Here is a 26,127-nt window from a genome sequence, read left to right on the forward strand (position 1 = left end):
GCTGGATTCTGGCACACAGGAATAAATAGCCTCAGTTTAGCCTCTGGCATGTTCAGCTGTCCATTTCCAGCGGGCTAACCATCCTGATTTCCCGCTAAGTCTCAACACCGAGCAGACTGCAGCTGTTTGGTTAAAGTTTACTGCAAGGTTTGCAAAGACAAGAGTTGTGGTAAGTTTTTTTTTTTTTTTCCTGTTTCTGAACCACATTTGGTAAAGTCATCTGGCTTTTAGGTTCAAATCGAGAGGAATATAAATGGTGGTAATCATATACCAACATCGAGGTGAGAATTAGCGGGTATGAGCTCAGAGGAGGAGTCAGTGGATCAGACACCGCCCACCTGCGGTCTGCTGGGCCTTCTGCTGAAGAACAGGCGTCCCACCGGAGCTGTCAACGAGGTCTGGCCCGACCTCTTCGTTGGGAACGCGTAAGTGACATTCTCACTTTGGGGAAATGTGCTGATGTGATTGTGAAACTGTTTCTGCAAACATGCTTGACCAACTGATGAGATTGATATAGAAAAGAAAAAAAAAAGAAAAATCTGTACATTTGAGTCACCAGTGATGCATTTTTACAAACATATGCTGCCAGAGATGGCTGCGGGCGAGAAAAAACAGCAAAAAGTCACAGTCCTTCTATCAACTCTGGGTGCTATTTGCAGGGCGACAGCTCGAAATAAGACGCTGCTACAGAATCTGGGAATAACACACGTGGTGAACGCTGCAGATGGCCCTCAGCACATTGACACCGGGCCACGTTTCTACAGAGACGCCGACATACAGTACCATGGAGTAGAGGCAGCAGACTGCATTGATTTTGACTTGAGCCCGTTCTTCTCAGGGACTGCTGATTTCATTCACGGAGCTCTGAGTCAGAAAGGTACGATTCAGTCAAACCGCATCAGGACGGAGGCGTGGAGGTAGTAGCTCATGAGGCACAAATGTGATGCATCACCAAGATGGATTAAATGTCAACAAAATCTGCAAAAATTATGACTAAATAATGCTCAAATCTGTTGCTTTCTTGCTTCGCAAGAGGGAGAGTGTAAATATTTCTTAATAAGACTAAACAGTCTGATGCCTCCTGCATTTTGGAGTCTTAAGATGAATGTTTTATGTGGATAAATCACGTTCGGCGTACATTTTACTACATCTTATGCGAAAATCAATGAGGAAAACAACTTCAGTTAAAGGCTCATGTTTTATTCTACATTTTGTAATCACGGTTTGTTGGTTAAAGATGGACCATTTTTGGAGCCTGGGGTGTAAATGTAAATTATTGATGGATGCACTGAATGTCAGTTTTATGGTTCTGGATTAAGGAGAAGTGTAAACGACGCCATATTATTTTAAGTGTGCAACCTTGTATTATTGAATTGTTAAAAAGCTCACCGTGCCTTGGAAAAGTATTAATTTCACATTTTATCCTGCAACCACAAACTTCAGTGTTTTTAATGGGATTTTCTAAGATGTGCAGATAGTAGAGCTTAACTGCTAATTCAAAATAAAATAAAGCATAAAAATCTCAAAACTGTGGCATACAGACACTAAACTTTTTGTTCATAGTGCTTTGAAAAATAGCAACATAGCTCAGGTTCAGTGAAGTTGGATAAGGGAATGTTTAAAACAGTACATTTTTCGATCTTGCCATTGGACATTACTAAGACATGAATATTGCTCTAAGCTACATTGTAGCTCTGGCTGTATATTTATCGTTGATATTCTGCTGGACGGTGAATCCACACAAGTTTCAAATCCTAAAAAAGAGCCTCCAGCACTTTTTCCATCCATCTTCCAGTTTCACTGTCCCTGCTCAAGAAAGTTACCCCGCCAGGTGGGTTCCTGAAGGTTGTTGAACTTTATTTATTTAATTAAAATAAAGGGGACTGAACAGGAATGCACACATTAAAGTTTGTATTTGCAAAAAAAATGGGAAAACATGCTTTTGTCTGCGCTAACATTGGTTTGTCACATAAAATCTCAATAAAATACTCTGAGATTTTTGGCTGTAATGTAAGGAAATGTGAAAACTGATTTTTTTCAACACACTATATTCTGTGGTGAAGATTTGCAGGTGTTTTTTTTTTCTCTGTGCAGGTAAGGTACTCGTCCACTGCGCTCGGGGAATCAGCCGCTCGGGAACTTTGGTGTTAGCCTTCCTCATGATCAAAGAAGGTCTTACCCTGGAGGAAGCCGTGGAGCTCGTTTGCAGGAGCAGAAACATTCTCCCAAACACTGGGTTTCTGAATCAGCTCTGTCAGCTGGACTCAGCTTTGCGAAGAAGAAAAATGTAACATTCGGCGGTGGAGAGAACGCTTGGATGTACTGCTAAAAGGAGTTTCATCTTCATGAATACTTTATATTTTAAAAAGAACAAAAAACAGAATGGTTCAGTCTGGCTTTTCTGGTTTTGAATTTTGCAGTCCAACACATTTTTAATCATTGCCTTTTGAAAACAGTGATTACAAATGTGTGTAATTCAGTGTTAACGTTCTCATTACAGATATGATTATTCAACAACGAGCTTAAAAGCATGAAAAATGTTCAAAAAAATATTCAGGGGGAAAAAAAACAGGACATATTACTGGTGTTCACTGTTTTGTAAAAGTAGCTGCATCCCCTGAAATTGTTCACATTTTGAGATACATTTTATTGGGGTTTTATGAGTGCACTCTGCAATTTTAAGATATTTCTAAAAAGAACAAACTTTTGGAATAATAATTTTCTGTCCTTTCCACAACTACATCCTAACAAATATTTCAAGGATCGTGTAAATATGACAGAAATGAATGAAGATTTGACTGACATATAAAATGGTCTAAATGTTAGTAATAATTTCTGTATTTTGAACCAATTTTATTTTAAAATAGAGCAAGTAATTTTAAGTGACCAACACAATTTTATTTGAGACATAACATAAAACTTAAAAAAAAAGAAAAAAAAAAAGAAGTGAAAAACAACCACGTGACGTCATTACGCTGGGACCAACGTGACAGTTTTTCCCACCCGGTCTTTTCGTACACTTAATTGCTACAGCTACATCAAACACTGCTAGCGGAGGAAGTTTCTCCCTGACTGGAGGTAAGTAATTCGGTACAAATTTATAATTTCTTGTAATTTCTTGCTCATGTCTACTTGGAGCCAGACATAAGCGTGAAATATCCATTTCTAATTTCAGCGCTGTTGTGGCAAAGTTATTCACTGTAGCTAGGCTGTTCAATTTGCCTTGTTAGCATCTTGGCTACTGATATTACCTTGCACAAGTTTAAAAGAAGAAGAAAAAAAAAAGCTAAGGTCACGCTAAGAAAATAAAAAAAATGACGAGAATAGTCATAAAATTACGAAAATATAGTCATAATATTACAACTTTATTCTGGCAATATTATGACTTTACTCATATTTTTAGTACCTTATTCTTGTACGACTTTATTCTCAGGATATTACGAGTTAAACCTCATAATGCCATGGCTTTATTGTCGAAATATGACTTTATTCTCAAATTATTTTGACTTTATTCTTGTATGACTTTATTCTCATAATTTTACGACTATTTTCGTAATTTTATTTTTTCTTAGTATGGCCCTAATAGTCACTGTAACCACATAAAACATCTTGACGTGCAATCCTCATGATCTGAATTAATGCAATGTTTGACGACCAACAGGAGAAACACAACATTTCAGTCTTTAGGGAGAATTTCCCATGATGGATCTCAAATCTGCAGAATATCGCTGTCTAAAACACACCACCATTGCCATCAGACTGCCGAGACCCCTGCTTCACTGAAACAACACAGAAACAGCTTACGCCTATAAATAAACAATGCTCCACCTAAGTATTCATTTCAGTCCAGTGAAGTATGGTTAAAACTGTAAAATGTCTAAAAAGGCTTGATGCAAAATGACAAAAAATATGCCATCATGGTTCTGAGGGAGTATACAGATTCAGGTCAGACTTTGAAAGAGAGATGAAAAGCCGAAGCCATCTTAATAAGAAATGCTCTCCAGAGCTCGCTGGGAGAAAGATGCTGTCAAAATAAAAGGAATTGGATATCACAGGTTTAATGATTTCACTGTCAGAATGAATGATGGCGGGGTATGAAGATATGAGGCGGGGTGGGGGGGGGAGCAAGTAAAAGGGGCCCGATGGTGTGAAAACTCAGTCTGACATGTTAGCAGCTTCATCCCGCCATCCTGCAACGCAGCTATCACCGCGCTCCCACTTTTGGGGGCTCGCGTTTAGATCTCTGAATGGACCGTGCATATCATATAATGGGGGAATCAAAGGCATGTGCCATCCCAGTTGAAAACCTCATCTGTCGAGCTGTCTGACACGTTTCAGCTCCAGCCTACGGCCCCCCGAGAGGCTGCGGGAGATGCAGAACATCCTTAACGGGTGTTGTAAGGCTGCACTTACACGCTTTCTCCCTGCATCTGAAGACACGCGGAAAGGCTAAGAGAGACTGACGCGATTTCGAGGAGCAAAGCCTCGGAGTGCCCTGTTCACTCCATTGCATGTGGGTATCCTCTGGCACGCTCAGAGTTTGGATAAGCGCAGCTTGCCGCCAGCAGCGGAGATTAAAGTCGCGTGCTTAGATGTGGATGGCAGGGACTGGCTGGGTGGAAGCTGTTCCCCACAGGCAGGAACACATGGCAGCTAAGGTCAGGGCGGCCCTGCCACATCACAGCCCTAAAAATATCCTCTGCATTTGATGCCCTGTCACAGAGACAGTTACACAATCTGCGCCCAGAACTAACCCTTCCTATGTTCTGCCTTCGAGCGTTGCTTCACAACAATCTGGCAGAAGGATGAAAACAAAGGTCCTCCATCTCTCGGTGAGTTGAGCTGGAGATGCACGCGGAAGATAAAAAACAAAGTGTGCTTTTTCACAACTTCAGGCAAAGGGACCATGTATGGAAGGAAGCCACAGTGAGGGGAAAAAAATGGCTTCTCACAAGTCGAAGGCCGGATCAAAGATAAACGCTGCAAAAGCAGCAGAGGAGTCCAGCACGGCAGACGATTATGTCACACCTGGGACCTACGAGCTGGATAAAATCCTCAACCGTGGGAGCGTGGCTTACACTCATGTCAATGAGGTCTGGCCTAACGTCTACATTGGAGATGAGTGAGTAAAAAAAAAGAAAAAACACTAGACAGTCTAAAAATAGAGTAGTGTGAAAAATTGGTTGCCTTCCTTGATTTCCTATTCTCTCTTTTTTCTCACACTTAGATATTTCAGATCATGAAACAAATTCAAATGTCAAACATAACTTGAGCAAATACAAGATGCAATAAAAAATACACATTTTAAACCCTCGTGGACCAGTAGAAAAAAGTAATCGCCCTCTAAACACAATGCCTAGACCAGTGGTTCTTAACCTGGGTTCGATCGAACCCCAGGGGTTCGATGAGTCGGTCTCAGGGGTTCGGCGAAGCCTCTGCTGCGGAGGTAAAGACACACTTGTGTAAAGTCGTGATGACGCCCCGCTTTGCCATCACTTGCTGCAGAGGATCACGTTACATTGCTTAGCCAATCAGTGCTGCGGAGGAGCCCTAATTGAAGGAGCTCCACTCTCAGCATGGATTTGAAATTGTGTCTTTAATTACTTCAGCAAGCTCAGTTTTTACCAAATTATGTAGCTTTCGGTGTACTTCTAAATCTGCTCCTTAGTCGCATCTTTTCGGGGTTGCTACTGCCTCTAGTGGCGTGGGGATGGTAACACAACTAATATAATTACATTACTAAATCAGAATAACACAAAGTCTTTATTATTATTAATTTTTCATTCTCTTAAGAATGTAGAGTTAATTAAATGATCTAAACACCTAAAGACCTTAAAATGGTTCTAGTTTCTCTCGATGGCCAACCTGTTGAAACTGTGGCAAATTTTAAATATCTGGTCACCTCAACTTTGCTGAAAACACTGACTATATTTTGAAGAACTGTTCTCAGAGACTCTACCTTATAAGAAGACTTGGTGATCTTGGGGTTACTCAACTAGACTCTAGTTCGGTCACCCCTATGTCTTGAATTTGGGGAAAAAAAACATATTTTATTTATCACTACAGAAGGGTTCGGTGAATGCACATATGAAACTGGTGGGTTCGGTACCTCAAAAAAGGTTAAGAACCACTGTTCTAGACAGTTAATTGGCAACAAGTCTTAAATTGCTGGAGAGGAATTTAGGCACATTGTTTGAGTTCAGTACCACTGACGGGTTAAGACACCACATGTATTAATGGAATCTAAGTCCAGACTTTGACTAGACTTCACTTTGACTTCATGAAAAGATATCAAAAGCTAATGGCAAGACATTTACCTAGAGAGCAAAATTGATGGATCCATCAATTACAGAAACTGTTCTGGTTGAGAAGAGCAGCTCCTGATTATCACACTGCCATCACCATGTTTGAATTTGCAGATGTTTTTTTTTTTGTTTTTGTTTTTTTTTTAGGTTTAAAACAGATCTAATGAGACCCATGCTTTCCCAAAAAAAATCCAATTTTGTTCTGTTAGACCACAGAAAACCACAGCAGTATTTTATGTTTTACTTGGATCTCACACATGGATGCAATCTTTGTGCGTTAGATGATTTCCTGGGCTCTTTTGTTCTGGGACACCTGAGATTCACGGTTGTTTTATGCTTTCTCCATTTGTGCACAAAGTCTCTCTGTCTTTAAATGACTTTGTAACCCTTTCCGAGCTTACAAATGTCAGGCCTTGTTTCTCGTCTGTTTTTGACTTTATTTAGATGATCACATACTGCGTTCTAAGATCTTGTAACCTACCTACATGTTGTCAGAAAGGATCTTTTTATTTCCATACAATTATCAAGTATGAACAGTACTTTTTATTGACTTCCTGCAGGGAGACTGCTATGGATAAGTATAACCTGAAGAGGCTGGGAGTTACTCACATATTGAATGCAGCAGAAGGAACATGGAACAATGTGGACACTGGACTTGGCTACTACAAAGACATGGACATTGTTTACTTTGGTGTGGTTGCAGAAGACATCCCAACATTTGACCTCAGCCAGCATTTCTTCTCTGCTGCAGAGTTCATTCGGGAAACACTGGGAAATCCTCAGAGTAAGACAATTTTAGCAGTTTCACAGAAAGGTTACTGTCCATCATGCTGACTTCAGTGTGTTGCACAGGCTTTCATACTTCTACGTTTTTTTTCTTCCTTTTCTGATTCATCATGTTACAAAAACCCCAGATTTTAATTCGGTTTTAAGTAACAGACCAGCACAAAGTAGCTCATAACTGTAGAAGAAGGTAGAGATGTGCCGATCAGGTTTTTTCCTGCCGATACCGATACCGATCACCCACGAGGGCCGATCACTGATACCGATCACATAATTATTATTATTATTATTTTATCATAAACACTACCGGTTACTTTATGTGGAAAAAGGAACCATGAATTCACCTTAATTTAGACAAAAACTTGTTTTTAATAACTTTTTTAAAGAAATAAACAGGCATTGTGCAAATTGTACTGTTATCGGTAATACTATCTTTAACATACTGATAACATATGAAGGCTCTGAAGAGGCTAAATAATGCAAAGAGCCAAAATAAAACCTCTCAACATTGCCAAAAAAAATTCAAGTATAAAACTTAACATTCAAAGGCAAATATTCCATTCCATTACAATAAACAATCCAGAGTTACTGAATGAAAACTTCCTGATAGCATGGCGGCTAGCTGATTACTGCTAGCTCTGAGAGGCTGTTTCTGACTGAGTGGAGTAATTATGCAGAACAGGGAGGAGATCAATTATTTTTTTTAGAGATCATCTGTCTCATGTTAGGACAGCGAAAGTTTTAATACGTATGTAAAATGTATTTTTTTAGGTTAGATGCTGCAGCTTTAAACAGAGGTTTGGTGTGAGAGTCACTACCAGGTGGAGCAGAAGCGGCGCTCCGTCTGTCGAGAAAAATATTTACGGGGTGGCAAGGGAGTGGCAGGGATATTTTCAGGGGTGGCAGCATATGCCAGAATGTGTGTATATATATATATATATATATATATATATATATATATATACAGGGGTGAAAGTAGTTTTAAATTCTTGGGGGTGCTATGACAAATATATATACATACATATTACTTCTATGTGCTTTGGAGTTTCTGTACTGATTATTTTTTTGCGAAGCAATAAAAGCTGGGTAGCTCTTGAATTGCTACAAAATAAAGCTGTATTTCTCTCAGCCTACTGGCTGCAATGTTGACACCTTGAGATGCCATGAGACCTAAATCCTGAACATCATGGCATGGAGTGATACTAGTTTTCCATGTCTGGCATATAACCATTCATTTATATTTTAAACTGGTTATATTGATCCTGTGTCCATACAGAGGGATAATCAGTAGCCCAGCATCATGATCTGTTTGTTCTGAAGATCCTGCAGCTTCCACTTCTCTTCCTACCATGGCGCCTCCTCACCCTGACTCTCATACTGACAGGAGGAACCACAGAGCTCTGTTAGGTTAAAGCTCATCTTCTGAAGTTGGGATATTTTTCCTTCCAACAGGTTCCAAAGGAACCACCTAAAATCAGATGTTGGACTGGATTTTATTTCACTGTCATTTGTGAATGTTACAGCCTCATTTTCAACAGTGGAGCTGTAAAGGTTGAAAAAGGTTATTATTTTGGAGAAAATCTCATCAACATCAATATTTCCACTAAATAAGAAGCAAAAAACTAAATTGTTTGATAAAGGAAAAGCCTCTCAGACTCGGAGCTCGACCGCACCAAACTATTTTTTATATTAGACAATTTAATTTAATTTCACATAATTATCGCGGAAAAAGCCATTTGTTTGTTAAATACTTAATGAAAAATATATAGCATGTTTGATGTTTGTTAGTCACAAAGAACGAGGTAATTAGTCAAAGTTTGTTGTTTATTGAATGTTCAGAAACTACAGCGGCTGTGATGAGTCACAGCAAAGGTAAAACAACCTGAACAGGTGATCGACTCTAAACCACTCGCACCTTTTTACTCTCCGTCTTTCTGTAATTTAAGCACACCCGTTGCCATGGCAACCTCCTGCGCTCCACAAGTCGACCAGACATTACGTTAACAATACAACATTCAGTCCGTTACAATATTAGGTTTGCAGGCTTGATATTTATTTTGCGATCATTAATAAACGTCTCATGAACAAAGAGGTGGTTAATTAGTTAATTTTAAACTCCTGCTCTACTATTTATTTTGATAATGGAACCAAAATGCACAGAATTGTGCAACATCTTGTTGAAACAATAATTACTGAGATTGTTCGTTGGGTCATTAATTTGAACATGTTTTGTTGATTTTTCTGTTGTTCTTTCAGAAAGTTACGAACGTTTTAAGCGAGCCAGAGGAGGACGTGCTGGTCTCAGCGTCCTGGCTGCGTTCAGTTTGTCACCTAATGCCGAGATCTACCTAATGCCGAGATCGACACAAAACCTTCCGTGATTGACGTGTTGCACCGCTGCTCTAGCAAAGCACTAAGAGTTCAGAAACAATATGAAATGAGAAAAAAGGTAGTCATTAACTGATTAAGTCATGTTTTAGATTGTGTGCAAAATTCTTGAATGTTTTTTGGTGTTAAATCCTAAAACATGAAGTGGCATTGTTGTCAGTTGCTATGGCAACGAGTCTGCGTAGCTTGGCTAATACAGATCACTTTGCTGTGGATCATAGCACGAAGTTCATACCTACATTTTTAAGTTTCACTAAGTTAACGCTGTTATGGATGACATGTAAAAGATTAGTCTTTTTGCCCCACAGCGTTGTGTGGATGCGCGAATTTCCGTAGGTCCAATAACATGGATGGATATATAACATGGCTGGAGATATATATATATATATATATATATAATTTTTTTTTTTTGATAAGACATATATTATTCTTTATATATTTATTCTTTTATTTCTTCCACAGCTCCAATCCCTTCTCATTCTCCAGCACCATCCCCAACCATTCTATTTGGAGGACCAAAACTGGCATAATATATATATATATATATATATATATATATATATATATATATATGATAAAAAATAAAAGCATAAATACATATTTTGATAAGAAATATATTATTCTCTATATATTTATTATTTTATTTATATATTTATCTTTTATATGGAGGACCAAAACTGACATGATAAAAATAATATATATATATTTATTTTATTTATATATTTATCTTTTCTTATTATGTTGTGTGTATATATATATATTTTTTGATAAAAAATAAAAGCATAAATACATATTTTGATAAGAAATATATTATTCTCTATATATATATTATTTTATTTATATATTTATCTTATATATGGAGGACCAAAACTGACACGATAAAAATAATATATATATTTCTTCTATTTATATATTTATCTTTTATTTATTTTATTTATATATTTATCTTTTATTATGTTGTGTGTATATTTTTATTTATTTGATAAAAACTAAAAGCATAAATACATATTTTGATAAGAAATATATTATTCTTCATATATTTATTATTTTATTTATATATTTATCTTTTATATGGAGGACCAAAACTGACATAATAGGAATAAAAGAAGAAAAATCTCTCTCTCTCTCTCTCTCTCTCTCTCTCTCTCTCTCTCTCTCTCTCTCTATATATATATATATATATATATATACCAGGCTGCACAGCTGGTGGCATGGCTGGTTCCTGAACGCCATCCTGTTTTCCTCCATCCGCCGCAGTCTTCTCGCCTCCTGCCGCCACAGTCTTCTCGCCTCCGTCCGCCGCAGTCTTCTCGCCTCCGTCCATCGCAGTCTTCTTGCCTCCGTCCATCGCAGTCTTCTCGCCTCCGTCCGCCGCAGTCTTCTCGCCTCCGTCCGCTGCCTCCATCCGCCGCAGTCTTCTCGCCTCCTGCCGCCGCAGTCTTCTCGCCTCCGTCCACCGCAGTCTTCTCGCCTCCGTCCGCCGCCCCCGGTCGCTGTTCACCTGTGCTGCCTGGATTTTGTATTTTTGTCATGGGTCCACTATGTCAACCTCATGACCTACAAACCGCAATTCATGACGATCTGTCCAAGTCATTCTCCATGGGCTCTGGGAACTTCTTCTACATCCGAGTTTTTGCCTTAGCGACCACCCGAGCTGCATGCTAGTTGGACTGCCAGTATCCATCAGCTGCTTCCAGGGTGTCAGTCCAAAAAGACCTGATAGTTCTCCATCTTTGGTTTGAGAGCATCCCTCCTTTCTGGTGCCTACGAGCTGATTTTAGGGTTGTCCCCAAAACAGGCACAGAAAATCTTGTGGCCACATCTCCGATAAGCCGCATTGACAATGGAGTTGGGGGCGATGTTCTATCCACTTCCTCCAAAATGTGTTCAAAGTTCTTCCAGAGGTGAAATTTGAAGCTCTGTTTCACAGATGACTCTGCCAGGATCCTCACAACACTTTTGGGCCTCTCTGGTTTGACTGGCATCCTCCCCCATCATCAGTCAACTTACAACCAGGGAGTGGTCAGAGGACAGCTCTGCCTGTCATCACCCAAGAGTCCAAGACATACAGCCACAGATCAGATGGGAAACAACTAAGTCTACCATAGAACTGTGGCCAGGGTGTCCTTGTGCTATGAGCACATATGGACACCCTTATGCTTGAACAAGGTGTACATTATTGACAGTCCATGATGAGCACAGAAGTCCAATAACAGTACACTACTCAGGTTTAGATCAGGGTGACCGATCCTCTCAACCACAAGCCTCCAGGTCTCACTGTGAGTGGCCATGTGAGTGTTGAAATCTCCCAGCAGAACAAGGGAGTCTCTTGGAGGGACACTCTCCAGCACCCCTCCAACAACTCCAAAAAAGGTGCCCAATGTGAACTGGTGCTTGTTAGCTGTTTCTCCTTGGTAGGAGATTTGCCAACCTGCTGCCCTGCTGGCGAAGCCACTTGGAAACTCGTGACCTTAAATTTCCGGCATTTCTGCTTTCAGACTGGACTTCCTCAAAGGAAACAACCACTTCTTCAACAACATTGCTTTCATGATGTTGTGGCTCAATTTGAACATGTTCTGAGCTTTCATCTGAATCCATTTCTTCTGATGTAGAACACTCAGAAATTCTGTCAAAAGGTGGCACATAATTCTCCAGATTTAAAAATCCCAGGATGGATGATTGCCTAGAGGAAAAAACCCTCCTGTTAAAATTTTCAGAGAATTCTATGTCATCTTCTGTGAGAATTTCTGAAGAAGATTGTTTTTCTGAAGAATGCTCAGAAACTTCTTCAAAATGTGCCACAACATTATCAGCAGTTGTGTCAGCAGAAGGGATGTCCATATCTGCAGCATCCATGCCATCAAAATGGTCTGCGTCATTTTGAACACTATCTTCTGAGTTTCCATCAACAGAAGAAGATTCTTCTACCAATGGATCCTCATAGACTGGTTCTAAATGTATGGCATCTTCCTGGCCGTCACAGCTCGTTTCAACGGCCAGGTCCATTTTGTCAAGGGGAACATCAGCACTTGTACAAACATCAGTGTCTGCATCCCCTGGACAAGTTTCCAAGTGGAGTCCGCAGATGCTTTCCAAAGCCACAGGATCTTCATCAGTAAAGGTTGCCAAACTTGTCAAGTCACCTGAAGTGCCACTGACAAGGTTGGCAGAAGCGTCCATGTCACTTTGTACTTCATTTGCGTCCCCAGGGCATGTTTCTAAGTCCAGTCCACATATGCTTTCAAAAGCCACGCTATCTTCAGGGGTAAAATCGGTTAGAGGTGTCAATACCCCTGAAGCGGCACTGACAAGGTTGGTGGAAGCGTCCATGTCATTTTTTTCTTCATCTGTGTCCTCAGAGCAAGTTTCCCAATGCAATGCACAGATGCTCTCCAAAGCCACGGCATCTTCAGGGGTGAAACTTGTAAATCTCGTTACGACACTTGAAATGGCACTGGCGATGTTGGCGGAAACGTCCGTGTCGCTTTGGTCCTCTGGAATTAACTCCTCAAACCCAAAATATCTCCACCTGATATCCTCGTCGCGGTCTTCGGCAACTTCTTCGTGATGATTTCCTAGAAGTTTCTCCACTCCTTTTGACGCTAGGTAACCCAGACCCCAACCGATCGCAAGCATCATTTTCTTTTTGAAATGGTTTTAAATCGTCTTGTCTCCAAGGCAGCTGAACGGCAAACTGAACATTCTTGTATTCCAAATGATAATAATCTTTTGAACCTTTATGACATCATAGATGAGAACATTGGTGGCATGATGATGTCAAACAACCTGTGTCAGGTTCTTGTTTGTTTTAGTTGCTATGGAAACACAAGGAGTTATGTGTAAGGTGGAACTACTGTCAATAAAAAATGCATGCGTAGACATCTAAATATATAAATGCAAGTCAATAAATGTGCATAAATTTAAGTTTTGTATTTGTCCTGTTTTTCAACTCATACATACGTGTAACAATCAAAGAGTTTACCTATGACAATACTCATAAACAAACAAATTCGTACGAGTGTTTTATAGAGTATTTTTCCAGAGGTTAGACACACATCAGTCACATTTAGAAACTGTCTCTAAGCCTCTGCTGGATCTATTTCGAACCGCCAGTGAGGAGGATCCCCTTAAACATATCATATCTTGCCTTAATTGCTTGTTTTGTTCATAAGGAAAATATTTAACATCTAACAATTAGATTTCTTTTTACATTTGAATCAGTGACAAGGATGATGCACCAAGCAGATCAGCCAAATAATTTTATGTTTAATCTCACCTTATTTATTTTTGTACCTTTTCTCATTCTCTAACATCTCAGCCTCTTCACTGTGTGTTTATGAATCGCCCCTTTGTGAGATCTCCTGTTTACTCTTAGCACCGCAGCATAAACTGATAGTCTACCCAAAACATTTTGCTTCTCTGATTGCACTGCAGGACCAGTTAATGTTGTTCTATCAGTTAAGTTGCGTTTTGTTGCCCTCTCCTAGTCATTTTTGAGTAAATTTGTTTTTTTCCCCTGTTGCGTTATTAAGCATGTTGCGATAAAAAAAAAAAAAAAAAACATAATAAAAGTAGCAGGGAGAACCTGACACCACAGTTTTGAATATATCCCCATTCATTTCCAAGAAGTCATCTCATTTGGAACAAACAGCAAATACCTGCAGCGATTCTACAGCTGGGTTGATGTAAACATCCATACAGGTCAGCGTGTGTCCAGTTTGAGTGAAACGAGGCACGTGGGATCTGTGCTGAGGTAAACTCAATCCAGCTGCGGCAAAACGCAGAGGCAACTTGCATTCATGTAGCACTGAGGATTAAATATAATTTCTTAATATAGTATAGTTAATTATTTTTATGTCTTTCATACTCCTGCTAATTGATATGCATTACTGGATTGGACAGTGCCTATTAGTCACTATGTGATTCATTGAGTTATGTCCAGAAAACCATTTTATCCCAACACAGGACGAGCAGAAATCTGTCACAAAAATCTTTGTAGCGCCATCATTTGTATTTTGTTTCTGTTAGTTCTGTCAAGATGCAAGAAGGATCAAATTTATCTTATATTGGTCAGTCGTTTTATTTTAAATATGCTGTAGGAGCCATAGTTTGATGATTAGTTCAGTTTTTTGTCGCTTGTTTAACTTTTAGGAATTGCAGCGGCTGCAGACAGTGCGCCATAATAAAGGTACAATAAAGCTGATAAACAGGTGAAGAACCAAAACACCACTTCTGTTCTGGCTTTTCTCGCTGTGTATGTCGGCTTTACGCGGACCCGTTGCCATGGCAACCGGCAGACAACAGCTCACAGAGCAGATAGAGCAGAGATTACCGACCAGGGGAATCAACACCAAAAAACAAACATTTCCCACACAAAAAAGAAGCAAAAACACCAAAACACAACATTCAGTCCGTTACATTATTCCGTCAGGTTTGATGTCTATATTGTCATTATTAATAAGTTTTCGCCCGACTACCGCGGTGGTTGCTTAGCTGATTTAAACAGCCGCTCTACTGATGTGACCTGATTTAGTGCTACACACCGAACTGCGCAGCACATGTTAAGGTTATCAAAGTCAATAGAAGGTTAGCAACAGTTAGGCTAGCATAACTGACCCACTGCTCACTTGTTCAATGTTTTCTTGAAGTTAAAACTTTTTGCTCTCCTGTTAAATCTGAAGCCCTTGTCATCCAATTCATAGGGTTGAATTAACCGCTAAATATTGCGTCCATTTTTCAGATTCTTTGTGTGACTGTGGTATTTTCTGACCACCCATAATGTTGACTCAATGGACAGCAATGGTGCATGTGTGGCGCACGATAAGTCACGTAATGTCCAGTCCAGTAATATAACCATCAATGCTGCTGCCTCACGCTCTGTCCTTCTCTTGCACTTCCCGCTACTCAGCAGTAGTTGTCAGGTTACGTTGTGTTGCATTCAATGTATTCGGAAAAAAGAGATTCGTGCGCTTACTGTCCAATTTCCCATAACTATTTGGGGTGGCAACAGGGGTGGCAAGGCTCTCATTTGGGGTGGCAACTGCCACCCCATGCCACCCCAGTAGATCCGCCCCTGACTACCTGTAGCGCGTAGCAGCGGTTCAACAGCGAGAGCAGAACCAGCGTCTTACATCGCAGCTCGAAGACTTAAATAATTTTGCGGGTTATTTGTTTAGCTTTCTGACCGTCATGCTAATCCGGGTGTTTGTAGCTGTGCGCTGCTTTACCTGCTATCTGATCCTCCATATGTCTTTTTTACTGCAGTGAGCCTCGATGTAACCAAACTCCGTCAAGTATGGCATTGTTTTGATGCCATATTAGATTCGTTGTGTTGATGCATTTTGACGTGCTTCAATTTTCCGCCGCAACACGCAAACTTCCCCATTCACTCAGTGCGTTATAGTTCCACATCGCTTAGGATTTGTTGCTGCGCGTTTGCGCAGTGTGAAGGAAAGGAGACCAGCAGCACAGGCAGGCTGCGAAATGAGATGCAGGTGATCGGTATCGGCAACAAGAGCCAATGATTGCCGATCACCGATCATGCACTTTTTCACGAAAATCGGCCGATTATGATCGGTGACCGATCGATCGGCACACCTCTAGAGGAAGGTGTTCAAAATTGTTCACTAAAACTGGGGCGGAGGTTCAAGTTCCAGCAGGACAAAACCTACAGCGGTAAGCTATAGATAAAAATAAATCCATGATTGACAATCCCAAATTTATGCTAATAAAATTTTCCCTTTCACTTTACAATTATGAACTTCTTTGTGTTGCTCCATTACATAAAACCTATTGAAATTTTTGGCCGATTGTGGGACAAAATTTCAGGAAGCACTTTTTCACGGGACTCAATATGTAAAAAATAAACATAATCCAATCAATAGCTCACAGGCATTAACATTATCCCTCATTTTACTTTCTTAGACGTAAATTCTGCTGGTTGTGCACACTTGCTCATATTTTATTTAAAATAAAAAGCGTTTCATGATTTATCTCCAGATAAACTGCTGGTTCATTGTGTGATGGGAAGGAGTCGGTCCGCCACCCTGTTTCTCGCCTACCTGATGATCTACGAGAACATGACGATTGTGGACGCCATCGAGCACGTAAAGAGCCACCGACGGATCATCCCTAACTGGGGCTTCCTGAAGCAGCTGAGGGAACTAGACCAACAGCTCCTGGAGGGAAGAGGAGGCTTATAAATTTAAGGGTCAAATCAAGTCAACTAAACTTGATAATTGTACAAGGATTTAAAAAAAAAAAAGTAAATGTACGTTTTTCACGTCCTTGAATATAAATTAGAAAAACAACTTTTGGATAAACAAGCCTTCGTAATACCAATTCAAATATTCACTGTGTGGCCTTCTTTTGGTTTCATTGTTCTGGTTTGGATAACACCTTGACACTTTTTTTTTTTTAAAGAGAAATCAAAGCTGTGTTTCACATAAAAGGAGAACAATTAAGTACATGGTCAATCATAATTTATTCTTATGCTAAAATGTACAGCATTTTAAGTGACTGACAAAAGGAGAAAAGTCATAAATACAAGAATGTCATTCTGTTCGATTTGAGTGCACATAGCCAGATATTTCCCCCCGTTCTTACCAGCAACTCTGTACAGGTACAAAGGCTACAAAAGGGCAATATTAACAAAAACACAAGTACAAGTTGCGTTTTACATGCAATCCATTAGCTTAGTTTGGTCTATTCACAGGCTCTATTCTTCTACAATTCGGTAAAATATAAATCCAACGTTTTATAAAGATAGAAAACAAATCTACACATGGAATGAAAACGTAGCTTTAAAGGCATTATGTAAAATATCAACTTTGGACTAAATTTATATCATCTTTATTGTTATTTCATCATTATAATCATTTAGTTATTTTTAAATTCTGCCACACTTCGGGACACTTTGAAATGTTTTAGAATTTTTTTTTCTTTTTCAGGGTACAAACACTGAGATATGCTTTGTTATTTTCTGACAGAAATCAGTCTGTTTTATTAAACAGAAAGCTGCCTTGAGGAGATCTGTTACAAAAGGCTTCAGAATTATGCATACATCGCAATAAAACCTCTCAAACCAAACAGAAAAACAGAAGACTAAAGTTTACATTTTTTTTACATTATTAGATTTAATAAAATATAGTTTCATCTTTCTCCCTGTGAAGGGAAACCTAATAAAGGCCATATATTTTTTTAAATGGCTTGCTATTAAGCACAACACTTGTACAGTACTACTCAATGCACTGTCACTAACAGAGACTGAAGCATGCTTTTTATCACTTTACAAAATAAGTACAATAATTTAAATATACAAAGGCATGAGTATAGTACAAACTAATTGTCAGCACTGTTAGACAGGTACACTGAACAGCCACTATTTCCACTCGCAGCAGGCGCATTAAATGGCTTCATTTGAGGCTGCTACACTGATGAAACTTCTACGACTGAGCTCCGAACCCGCCTGGCCTAAAGACACATCAGAGACACTAACACTAATTAAATAGATTTTCATCTTAATGATGTAAGGCTTCCCATCTGGAGGAACAAAAATACTTTTTAACGATAGCTTTAAAAGTTACCTCACGGATGAAAGTTTTTGCATTCTTTACAAGTGCTGCTGCTGGTTTTTTTTTTTTTTTTTAAGTAACAAACATAAGAAAAAAGGAAGAAAAACAAAAAGACACCAAAAACAAAAAAAGAAGAAGAAAGCAAGGCCTAATCAGTGCATCTTTAAAAACAGCCAAATGCACAGGAGAAGAAGCAGCTCTGTCCTGCGGAGAGTTACCGCCTGATTAAGGGACCTTTCAGGGACTGCTTGGACATGCCCGTGTTCATGTAACCATGGTGACCAGCTGGAGGGTACACCATGTTGCCATGTGGCGGAGCCTGCATGGACTGCTGGGGGTATGGCTGCGTTCCCATCATGCCCATCTGCATAGAGTACTGGGGTGACTGGTTCATATAGGCGTGGTTGCCATGGTAGCCACTGTTCATCATGGGCTGGCTCATGCCGTAGCCGTTCATGGCGTTGAGGGAGGGCATGTTCATCGAGTTGACATTGTAGCCCGGTGCCGGCATGATGTTCATGCTCATGTTCATGCGCGGCATGGCGGCCAGGGTCCTGGACGGCGCCTGCATGGCGACGGCCTGCGGCGGTCGGGCGTACATCTGCTGCTGGTGGTTGTGGGACAGCGGCGCCGACTTGGAGCGTGCCGAGACGTGGCTCTTCGACGGCATGTGGGGCACGCGCTGCGAGCGGGAGATGCCCATGTTGGGCTGCAGCATCATGGATGATGGGGAGCTCAGATTTGGGGGTGGGGTCATGGTGGCCTGCACCTGCGGGTTGGGGACTCTGTGGGGATTCTGGGGTAAGGACACCAAACTGGAGTGCTGCGATGACAGTGAAGGATTGTTTGCGTACGACGTGATGGGGTGTGGGGCTGCGTGGTTGAACGGATTGGAGTGTGGGTGGTCGATGAACGTGTTGGTGAACTGCTGCAGTTTGGCCAGGCTGAGGCCCGACGACTGGGGGTAATGCCCGCTGCCGTACTCCCCCTGAGGGTTGATTCTCTCATAGAGGGCAAAGTTGGGGTTGCCAGACTCGGGGATGTCCGCCAGCTGCATGGTGGTGGTGAAGTTGGGGGGGATGGAGCACTGGGCCATGGGAGGCGGCTGCTGCTGGCTGTGGAGGCCGTGCTGAGCGTGCTGATTGTGCTGGCTGAGCTGATTGTGCTGCGGGTGGTGATTGTGGTGGTGGCTGTGCTGGCTGTGTTGACTGAGCTGATTGTGTGGGGCGTGCTGATTGTGTTGGCTGTGCTGATTGTGTGGCGGGACATGCCTGCTGTGTTGACTGTGTTGACTGTGTTGGCTGCGCTGGCTGTGTTGGCTATGCTGGTTGTGCTGGGAGTTACTGGGGGGCCTCTCTACCACCACGCAGCCCTGTGGCGACTTGACGCCGCAGTGTGGCGGCGAGCTCAGGCTATTCTGCTGAATCATCCCGCAACCGCCAGGGTTGACGGCCGCCATTTGCTGGCTCACGGCGCAGCTGCTAGGGGGGATGGTGCCGTACGAGCAGCTGTTCTGGGAGGGGCCCGCTCCGCAGATGCTGCCCCCCATGGTGGAGTCATAGCTGCTGGGATTCTCGTAATTCTCCGTGGTGCTCTCGATGCTACCTAGGTCGCTGAATCCGCTGTCCACAACCTGCTGTGAGTGATCCGACACCGATGGAACGTCCATCATGGGGCTGGTCTCCATGTTATGGAGCGAGGGCACCGATATGGCACTGTGGTCTGGGCTTATCTGCGTGTAGCCGCTCTCCAGGATGGAGACAGCCGGGCTGCTGGCGGAGCGTACAGACTGGCTGGGATGGGACTGCGCGGAGGAGAGTGGGCTGCTGTGGTCCGACTGAGGGCAGTCGTCCAGTGGAGTGAGCTGCGGGCTTTGCGCCATGTGGGCGTAGGTCTGCAGATTCCTGCAGGGTTCCTGGCTCTCTGCGCAGTTCTGGAACACCGTCTCTCCCTCACTTTCCTGCGTCAGCGACTGAACAGCTTGGACCGTCTCTGAGTCAAACTCTGTGCAGACGGGGGGATCCTCTCTCAGCACGGGGCTGAGCACAGACCTTCCTACGGGTGGAAGAGGTGGGTGGTTTGGACCAGGGCTGGGTGCGGTTTCCTCCTCAGATTCAGAATCTGCTGGGTTATCAGAGTCTGGTGGAGCTATGGAAGTGACCGCTGCTGCTGCTGCTGGAGGTGAAGTTTCAGCCGTAGTTTCTGGCGTTGCATCCTGCAGTTTTTCTCCAGCACTAACCGGTACCTCTTCGCAGCAGGATTCTTTGGAAACCTGCTGACTTAGTTCAGAGCTGTCGTCTTCTTTTGGATCTAAAAAAGCTTGAGTCACATTTGGTGCGTCTTTTGAACTTTGCTCTGATTCTTCTGTGCCGCCCTCAGGCGCCGCCTTCTTGCTGTGATGTTCATCTTCATCATCAGCATTCTGATCCTCTATCCGAGCTCTCTGCTCCTCCTCGTAACTTTCTTCGTTGCTGTTCTCTGGTGATGCAGCCCTCTCAGAACTGTCCATATCTTTGGCTGGAGAGTCCGGATCATGCCCGCTATCCTGCTTATCGTCCCCTGGAGGTTCCGGTGAGTCAGTTCTATCCTCAGGCTGCGGGGAGGGAGCCTCAACAGAAAGAGCAGGCGAACACGCTGGCGAAGCAACTGGTGACCCTTCAGGGGAGCTTGAAGTCTGGGAGCCGTGATCAACAGGACTTGGGGGCTCTGAGTGGAGCCCCTCCTGCATTACATCTGGACTATCCAAGGATCCTCCTGCTTTTGTTTCCTCGTCGCCGCTGAATGACTCCTGGTCCGGTATGTGTTTTGTTTCCTCAGTGCGAATGTGGTGCTGCTCTGCCTCAAGGGGTGTTTCTGGTGGCGTGTAGAGGTTCAGCTTGAAGCTGTTCTTGAGCCTCCATTTAGGAGGGCCGCGTTTGACCCCCTTGGGCCAGCCTTTCTTTCGTTTCACTGGACGGGGTCTGCTGGATCTCTTTGAAACCAGTTCAGGTCCTGCAAATTAAAAAATAAACACATCAAAGACGACCCATCTCTGAATTCCATCCAGGCAGAACAAGACGTTTAATGTGGAGATGGAGACAATTTTGTTGGCAAGTTTTGTCAATAGTTTTCAAATTTCCTCATCTTCCATTGCAATAGCTTAATCCGGGGTTTTAGCAGGTTTCCCCAACTCAAATCTAAGACTTTTTAAGACCATTATGAATGGAATTTAAGACCTATATCTCCACAGAAATGTATACATTTTGTCTATCCAACTGGCAATAAACTTGCAAAAAAGCTAGCTATGGTAAACAAGGGTATATTAGGGTATATTAGCAGTGAGTTAGCGGTAGCCTCAAAAGTATTGAGTCACAGAACACAATGTGTGTGATTCAAACTTTTGCCCGACAGAAAAGTACCTTGAGAAAAAAAAAATAAAATACACAAAACATACGAGAATAAATAGTCCTGCCATAACAAAATTTAAGAACTATGTGGTTAACATATTAAAGGCAAGCTTTTAAAAATTCATTTAAGACCTTCATTTTAGGTACATGCCTGAATTTAAGACATTTTAAAGACTTTTTCACAAACTACAAAAGTTTGAAATTTTAACCTCCAACACATCGCCAGCAAAATTGTCCACATTTTGTAAAGAATGATTTTTAAGTAGATGCAAATACCTTCATTCCAGCGCTCAAGATTGTCTTTGCGTGTATTTTTTTCAAGCCTTGGACGGCCTCTTCGCCGTTTCATTGGTAAAGCTGATATCTTGTACTTTTGCATCTCTTCCTCCTCCTCGTCATCATCGTCTTCATCATCCTCCATCTCTCCCATCCTGGAGGTGTGCTCCAACCGGGGCATTGGACGCTCGTCCTCCGAGTTGTCAAACGGTTCGTTCAGCACCTCTGTCGTCTCAGAGATTGTTTCTGTCGTTACGCTGCTGTTGATTCGCTTCCTTTTACGCCCTCGCTTCTTATGAATCGCTGAGCTCTGAAAGATAAACAAACCAAACATCATAAATAGAAAAGCTGAGTGAAATAGTTTTATTCCAATTGGAGCTAAACTTAACCTGAGCTCCCAGACTAATGTTGTGGGGTAGAAGGACTGAATAGAGATCTGTAAAATTTTCAAAGCTTGAGATATTTCATCACCCAACTCTGCTTGTTGCCAACCTGTCTAGCTTGTTTGTTCGCTAATCTTCTCTACCAAACACCGGAGGCTTTGACTACAGGTGGATTTATACAGAAATTAAGTTACACAAGTGGGATCTATTTATTGAACCAGATTTTACGTATGGATATCGGAATAAGATATACTGAATACAAATCTACATCATACTTTAAAACTTCATTTTCATTCTGCTTCACAGTTATGCACTACTTTATGTTGGTCTATCACATAAAATTCAACTAAATACATTTACATGTGTGGGTTTAATGTGGGAAAATGTAAGTAGACTCAAGGGGTTTAAATTTATTTTGAAAGGCAATTTAAGAAACATAAAAATCTTCAGCAGTATTTAAGATTGTGTGATTAAAGTCACTGCAACTGTAGTTTTTCCAAATGTTGTATTTTTAGAAGAAGGATAAAAGTCACCAAATGTAATATAAAGTAAACATTAAAAGCATTACAATGGCATTAAAATCTGTTAACTGAGAAAATAGCTCTATTTGTGAGAGTTATTGCAAGTCCAGCTCCTATTCTTTAATTTCCAAGCATGCCACTGAAAATCTGTTTTAAGGGCCACAGAGCAATTTCCTTTCACCCTCCCCCTTACTCTGCAAAAACACAAAAAACAGTGTTGCCCTATCACATTAGAAATGTTGAATAAAAGGGCTAAGAATGACAGTTGAGGAGAGAAATGAGATCCAGCGTGAAAAGCAATGCAGCGCAGTGTGGAAAACCACAAATGAGAAAGTCAAGAGTAAGCTGACCACAGTCTATATTTTACATTCTTCAGTTGTTTCCCACTGACTTGCCTGCGACTCTTCTTCAAAACCCCTTTCACAAGCAGAATGTGAAATCAATACTGTAACTAAGGCACTAAATAAACTCAGCCGGCCAGTATCAGGGCATTTTCTGGTTCGGTGTAATATTATCTGTAGCACAAGGGGGCAGTGCCTTATAGAAAGAACAGATGTGAGGAGCAACAGAAGAGGGCGGTAAATTAACCATGACCGCTGACAATAGAACAAGGTTTAGCCTGCAAAGTCTCGACACCAGCAGTGAAAACACAATCCATTATCTACTGCTGCAGGCACACAGGGGAGGCTGCAGAAGACAGGATGGAGCTACTGGAGCCTGAGCACACTTTATGAGTAATTATTAAAACTTATATCACAAGATGCTCTTTAATGAGGGGAAGTACCTAGCTAAAGACTTATCAATGTGGTAATCACATGGAGGACAGATCAAACAGTAAAAGTCACCTTTCTCTTGGCTGAAAGCAGTTCGTGAGCTTTTGTCAGGATGGGTGGTGAGCCATCGGAGTCGTCGTCGCTCACGACCTCCGGTCGCGGGACGCGCCTGGACCACGGAGGGGCCGGCCGGCGCTCGTAGGTCCTGTAGGGAATCTTGCAGTGGACCTTGGTGAGAGGTTGCCTGCTTCCGTGAGTCATCATGTAGCTCTCCCTCTCCTCCTTCTCCCAGCAGCTGGCCTGCTCCTTCAGCCGCTCGGCCTGGTAATTAAACGGACAAGATACATTATCTCTGGGAAAGGAGCGTGCACGGATAAAGAAAAAAAAAAAAAAAGAAAGAAAAACATCTGAGCAACGAGGCTAATGGGAAAACAAGAGATTTGAATTAACATCATGACAAATGAATCATTGCAGGTTTCTTCCAGATAATATGAGCAGCATCCTGATTGGACGTCTGCCCGTCAGGATGAAAACATTTCCGTAAAGCAACCGTAGAGAAATTGCATTTCATGGTTTATTCAGTACTATCAATTATATGATGATTTAGGGGTAATTTTGCACAACATTAGATGCCTGCTGAAAGTCAAAGTGAATTTTTCATTATTGGCCTCAATTTAAACTCCTCAGCCAATCTAACGTACATCTGCTAAAAGCATTTCAGGTACGTGGAGACAAATAACTACCAGCATAGCTCAATAAAACGTTAATTTACTTCAGTATGATTCTGTTCAAAAGCGAAACACCTATTGCATAAATTCATTACACATAGTTGTTGCAAAAGCAATGTCAATAATATAGATGGAAAGTTGAATGGAAGGAAGAAATGAGTTGGAAAAAGATGCAAAGGACACAAATCATAACTGTCAAGATGTGAAATTTGACAATATGTAAATAATCATCAAATTTTCCTTTCTGAAACGATTTCATAAAACAAACAAAATTTTTTGATGACATTCCAACTTTTTGAGGTGTACATGCATTTTTTTTGCTCTCAAGCTCAGAAACCTACATCCATCTCTGCCTCCCTTTCTTCCTCAGACAGGACAGCGTTCAAAGTGGTGGAGGGAGTCCAGCGCAGGGCGTCCGGGTCCACCTCATTCTTGCGCGGGTTAGCCCTCAGCCTCTCCATGTGCCCCTGAATCAGCCGCTCTCTTCTGACCAACACAGTCCTACAACACAGAGGAGCAGAGCGCATGAATTAGGAGTCAGAGTGGAGAGAGAAGCGAGGCGGGGGGATGTGCAGTTAAACACAAGCACAAAGACAAGCTCTGCGGGACCGCAGGTGCTCCATGTCCTTGGGGGTACTTAACCTGACTTACTTCTGTCAATATTCAGCAGCATTAATGGATATGCTGTTAAAAATACTCCCTGGCCTGGATAAGTCAGACGGCGGGCAGAAACGGCAACTGAAGGAGAGAGTGGCTGTGAAACTGACCTGCCGTCCCGTCTGTCAATCATGCCAAGCTGCTGGAGAGTGGCGGCGATGTCATGTGGACACATCCCAGTGGCCCTGCTGATTCCTTTAACGCTGATGTGTTTATCTGGGTGCTTATAAAGGTGCTCCAGCATGACACTTTTCCAATATGCCAGGTAGGATAAGCGACCCAGTTCTGACAGCGGCTTCTCTGGGGAGCCAGCTTGTCCTTCTTGTCTGGTGAGGAGGTAACCTAAAAAGACACGAATCAAACACACACACAAGAAAAAAAAATGCTTTAGTCAAGCTAAATAGTGCCGCTGGGTTGTTTCCTTACATATTCAATGAGGTCAGAATGTGACAAAGAAGTCATCGTTTTATGTCGTCAGCCACGGCTAGCGAGCTACGATGGAGGCCGATAAAGGAATGGTGCAATGCAAAAGTTTTGTTGCCTTACAAGCCCAAATTTAAGAGAATTTTAACAGGATTTAATTTGATATACCAAACAAAGTCAAATATAACTGTAAAGCTGAAAGAAAATGAATATGTTTTAAAAAATCTGAAAAGTGTGGCATGCTTTTACATTCCACCCACCCACCTACACCCTTTAAATAAAATCTAATGCCACCATTTAAGTAAGCAGAGCTAAGTGGTGTCAAAATAAAACAAGATCCTTGCCTAATTGTATGCCAAGGAAAGGCCTGAAGTGTCCTGATTGAACGAAAACAATGTATTGTTTACATATGAGGTAATTATGCATTTGTGTCATGTGAATCTTGCTTTAGTCCTTTTTTTTTAATATCATTAGAAATTAGAAGTTAGTTCATTGGGCTTTGGGGGTGTGCAACTGACAGTAGAAACTAGAAGGTTGTTTTTGAGACTTGTAAAGTAATTACCATATTAAATTCACAACTATGCGCTATTGTGTTGTTCTATCACATGCAATCCAAATAAAATATCTAAACGTTTCTGGTTGTAACGCAACAAAATGCGGAAAAAGCTTATGGGATGAAAGTTCTTTAGCCTGGCACTATAAAGGAGCCGAACAGAGACGCAACTGAATGTCATTGCTCACATGGCTGCGCTAAGGACAGATAATGAACAAGAAAAAATCTAATATGTATGCGAGTGTAATTAGTTTCATGGCCGCCCTGTAAAGGGTCATCCATTACGAGAGACATGAAATTAATTAATGCCTTTTAACGGCACCCACTTCTGAGAGCCAAACAAGCCCATCTAATGGCAGAACAGTGAACATATAACAA

The 26,127-nt window shown here is 41.6% G+C and overlaps 3 protein-coding genes across 9 annotated transcripts in view; 2 read left to right on the plus strand and 1 right to left on the minus strand.

Moving 5' to 3' along the window:
- Positions 1-12: 12 nt before the first annotated feature.
- Positions 13-2,383, plus strand: LOC145549035 (dual specificity protein phosphatase 13B-like). Its single transcript, XM_081600141.1, has 4 exons — positions 13-169; positions 232-425; positions 660-877; positions 2,095-2,383. Exons 2-4 carry the CDS (start codon positions 298-300, stop codon positions 2,289-2,291), a joined length of 543 nt encoding a protein of 180 aa, XP_081456267.1. The 5' UTR covers positions 13-169; positions 232-297; the 3' UTR covers positions 2,292-2,383.
- Positions 2,384-2,971: 588 nt separating this feature from the next.
- Positions 2,972-16,823, plus strand: LOC103481482 (dual specificity phosphatase 29-like). 3 transcript variants are annotated; one of them, XR_014084952.1, is made up of 5 exons: positions 4,335-4,832; positions 4,896-5,122; positions 6,866-7,089; positions 9,345-9,537; positions 10,671-13,400. XR_014084952.1 is itself a non-coding variant. In XM_008436957.3 (4 exons), the coding sequence occupies exons 2-4, from the start codon at positions 4,911-4,913 to the stop codon at positions 16,676-16,678; spliced, it is 639 nt and encodes a 212-aa protein (XP_008435179.1). In that variant the 5' UTR covers positions 2,972-3,078; positions 4,896-4,910; the 3' UTR covers positions 16,679-16,823. The 3 variants fall into 3 exon arrangements, 2 of the variants coding, with proteins under 2 accessions (XP_008435179.1, XP_008435178.2); XM_008436957.3 differs by lacking the exons at positions 4,335-4,832; positions 9,345-9,537; positions 10,671-13,400 and adding exons at positions 2,972-3,078; positions 16,476-16,823; XM_008436956.3 differs by lacking the exons at positions 9,345-9,537; positions 10,671-13,400 and adding an exon at positions 16,476-16,823 and having other exon boundaries at positions 4,709-4,832.
- A 117-nt stretch (positions 16,824-16,940) lies between these two features.
- The window catches only part of kat6b (K(lysine) acetyltransferase 6B), a 30,682-nt gene continuing 21,495 nt past the window's right edge, over positions 16,941-26,127 (minus strand). For all 5 annotated transcript variants that reach the window (XM_008436951.2, XM_081600139.1, XM_008436952.3 and 2 more), the window contains exons 13-17: positions 24,884-25,115; positions 24,458-24,617; positions 23,461-23,709; positions 21,712-22,021; positions 16,941-21,040 (exon numbers count right to left, since the gene is read on the minus strand). In XM_008436951.2, the coding sequence (XP_008435173.2) occupies positions 18,264-21,040; positions 21,712-22,021; positions 23,461-23,709; positions 24,458-24,617; positions 24,884-25,115 (3,728 nt within the window). In that variant the 3' untranslated portion in view covers positions 16,941-18,263. The remainder of the gene's footprint in view (positions 21,041-21,711; positions 22,022-23,460; positions 23,710-24,457; positions 24,618-24,883; positions 25,116-26,127) is intronic.

This window comes from Poecilia reticulata, chromosome 19 (genome assembly GCF_904066995.2).
Source record: "Poecilia reticulata chromosome 19, P_reticulata-male-v2, whole genome shotgun sequence".
Taxonomy (NCBI): Eukaryota; Metazoa; Chordata; class Actinopteri; order Cyprinodontiformes; family Poeciliidae; genus Poecilia; species Poecilia reticulata.

Excerpts from the sequence above, each read along its gene's own strand:
- LOC145549035 (XM_081600141.1), top strand. The coding sequence starts at position 298 with ATGAGCTCAGAGGAGGAGTCAGTGGATCAGACACCGCCCACCTGCGGT. Across the intron at positions 426-659 it reads GACCTCTTCGTTGGGAACGC|GGCGACAGCTCGAAATAAGA; the intron begins GTAAGTGACATT and ends TGCTATTTGCAG. Across the intron at positions 878-2,094 it reads CGGAGCTCTGAGTCAGAAAG|GTAAGGTACTCGTCCACTGC; the intron begins GTACGATTCAGT and ends TTCTCTGTGCAG.
- LOC103481482 (XM_008436956.3), top strand. The coding sequence starts at position 4,806 with ATGAAAACAAAGGTCCTCCATCTCTCG. Across the intron at positions 4,833-4,895 it reads CAAAGGTCCTCCATCTCTCG|GCAAAGGGACCATGTATGGA; the intron begins GTGAGTTGAGCT and ends TCACAACTTCAG. Across the intron at positions 5,123-6,865 it reads AACGTCTACATTGGAGATGA|GGAGACTGCTATGGATAAGT; the intron begins GTGAGTAAAAAA and ends GACTTCCTGCAG.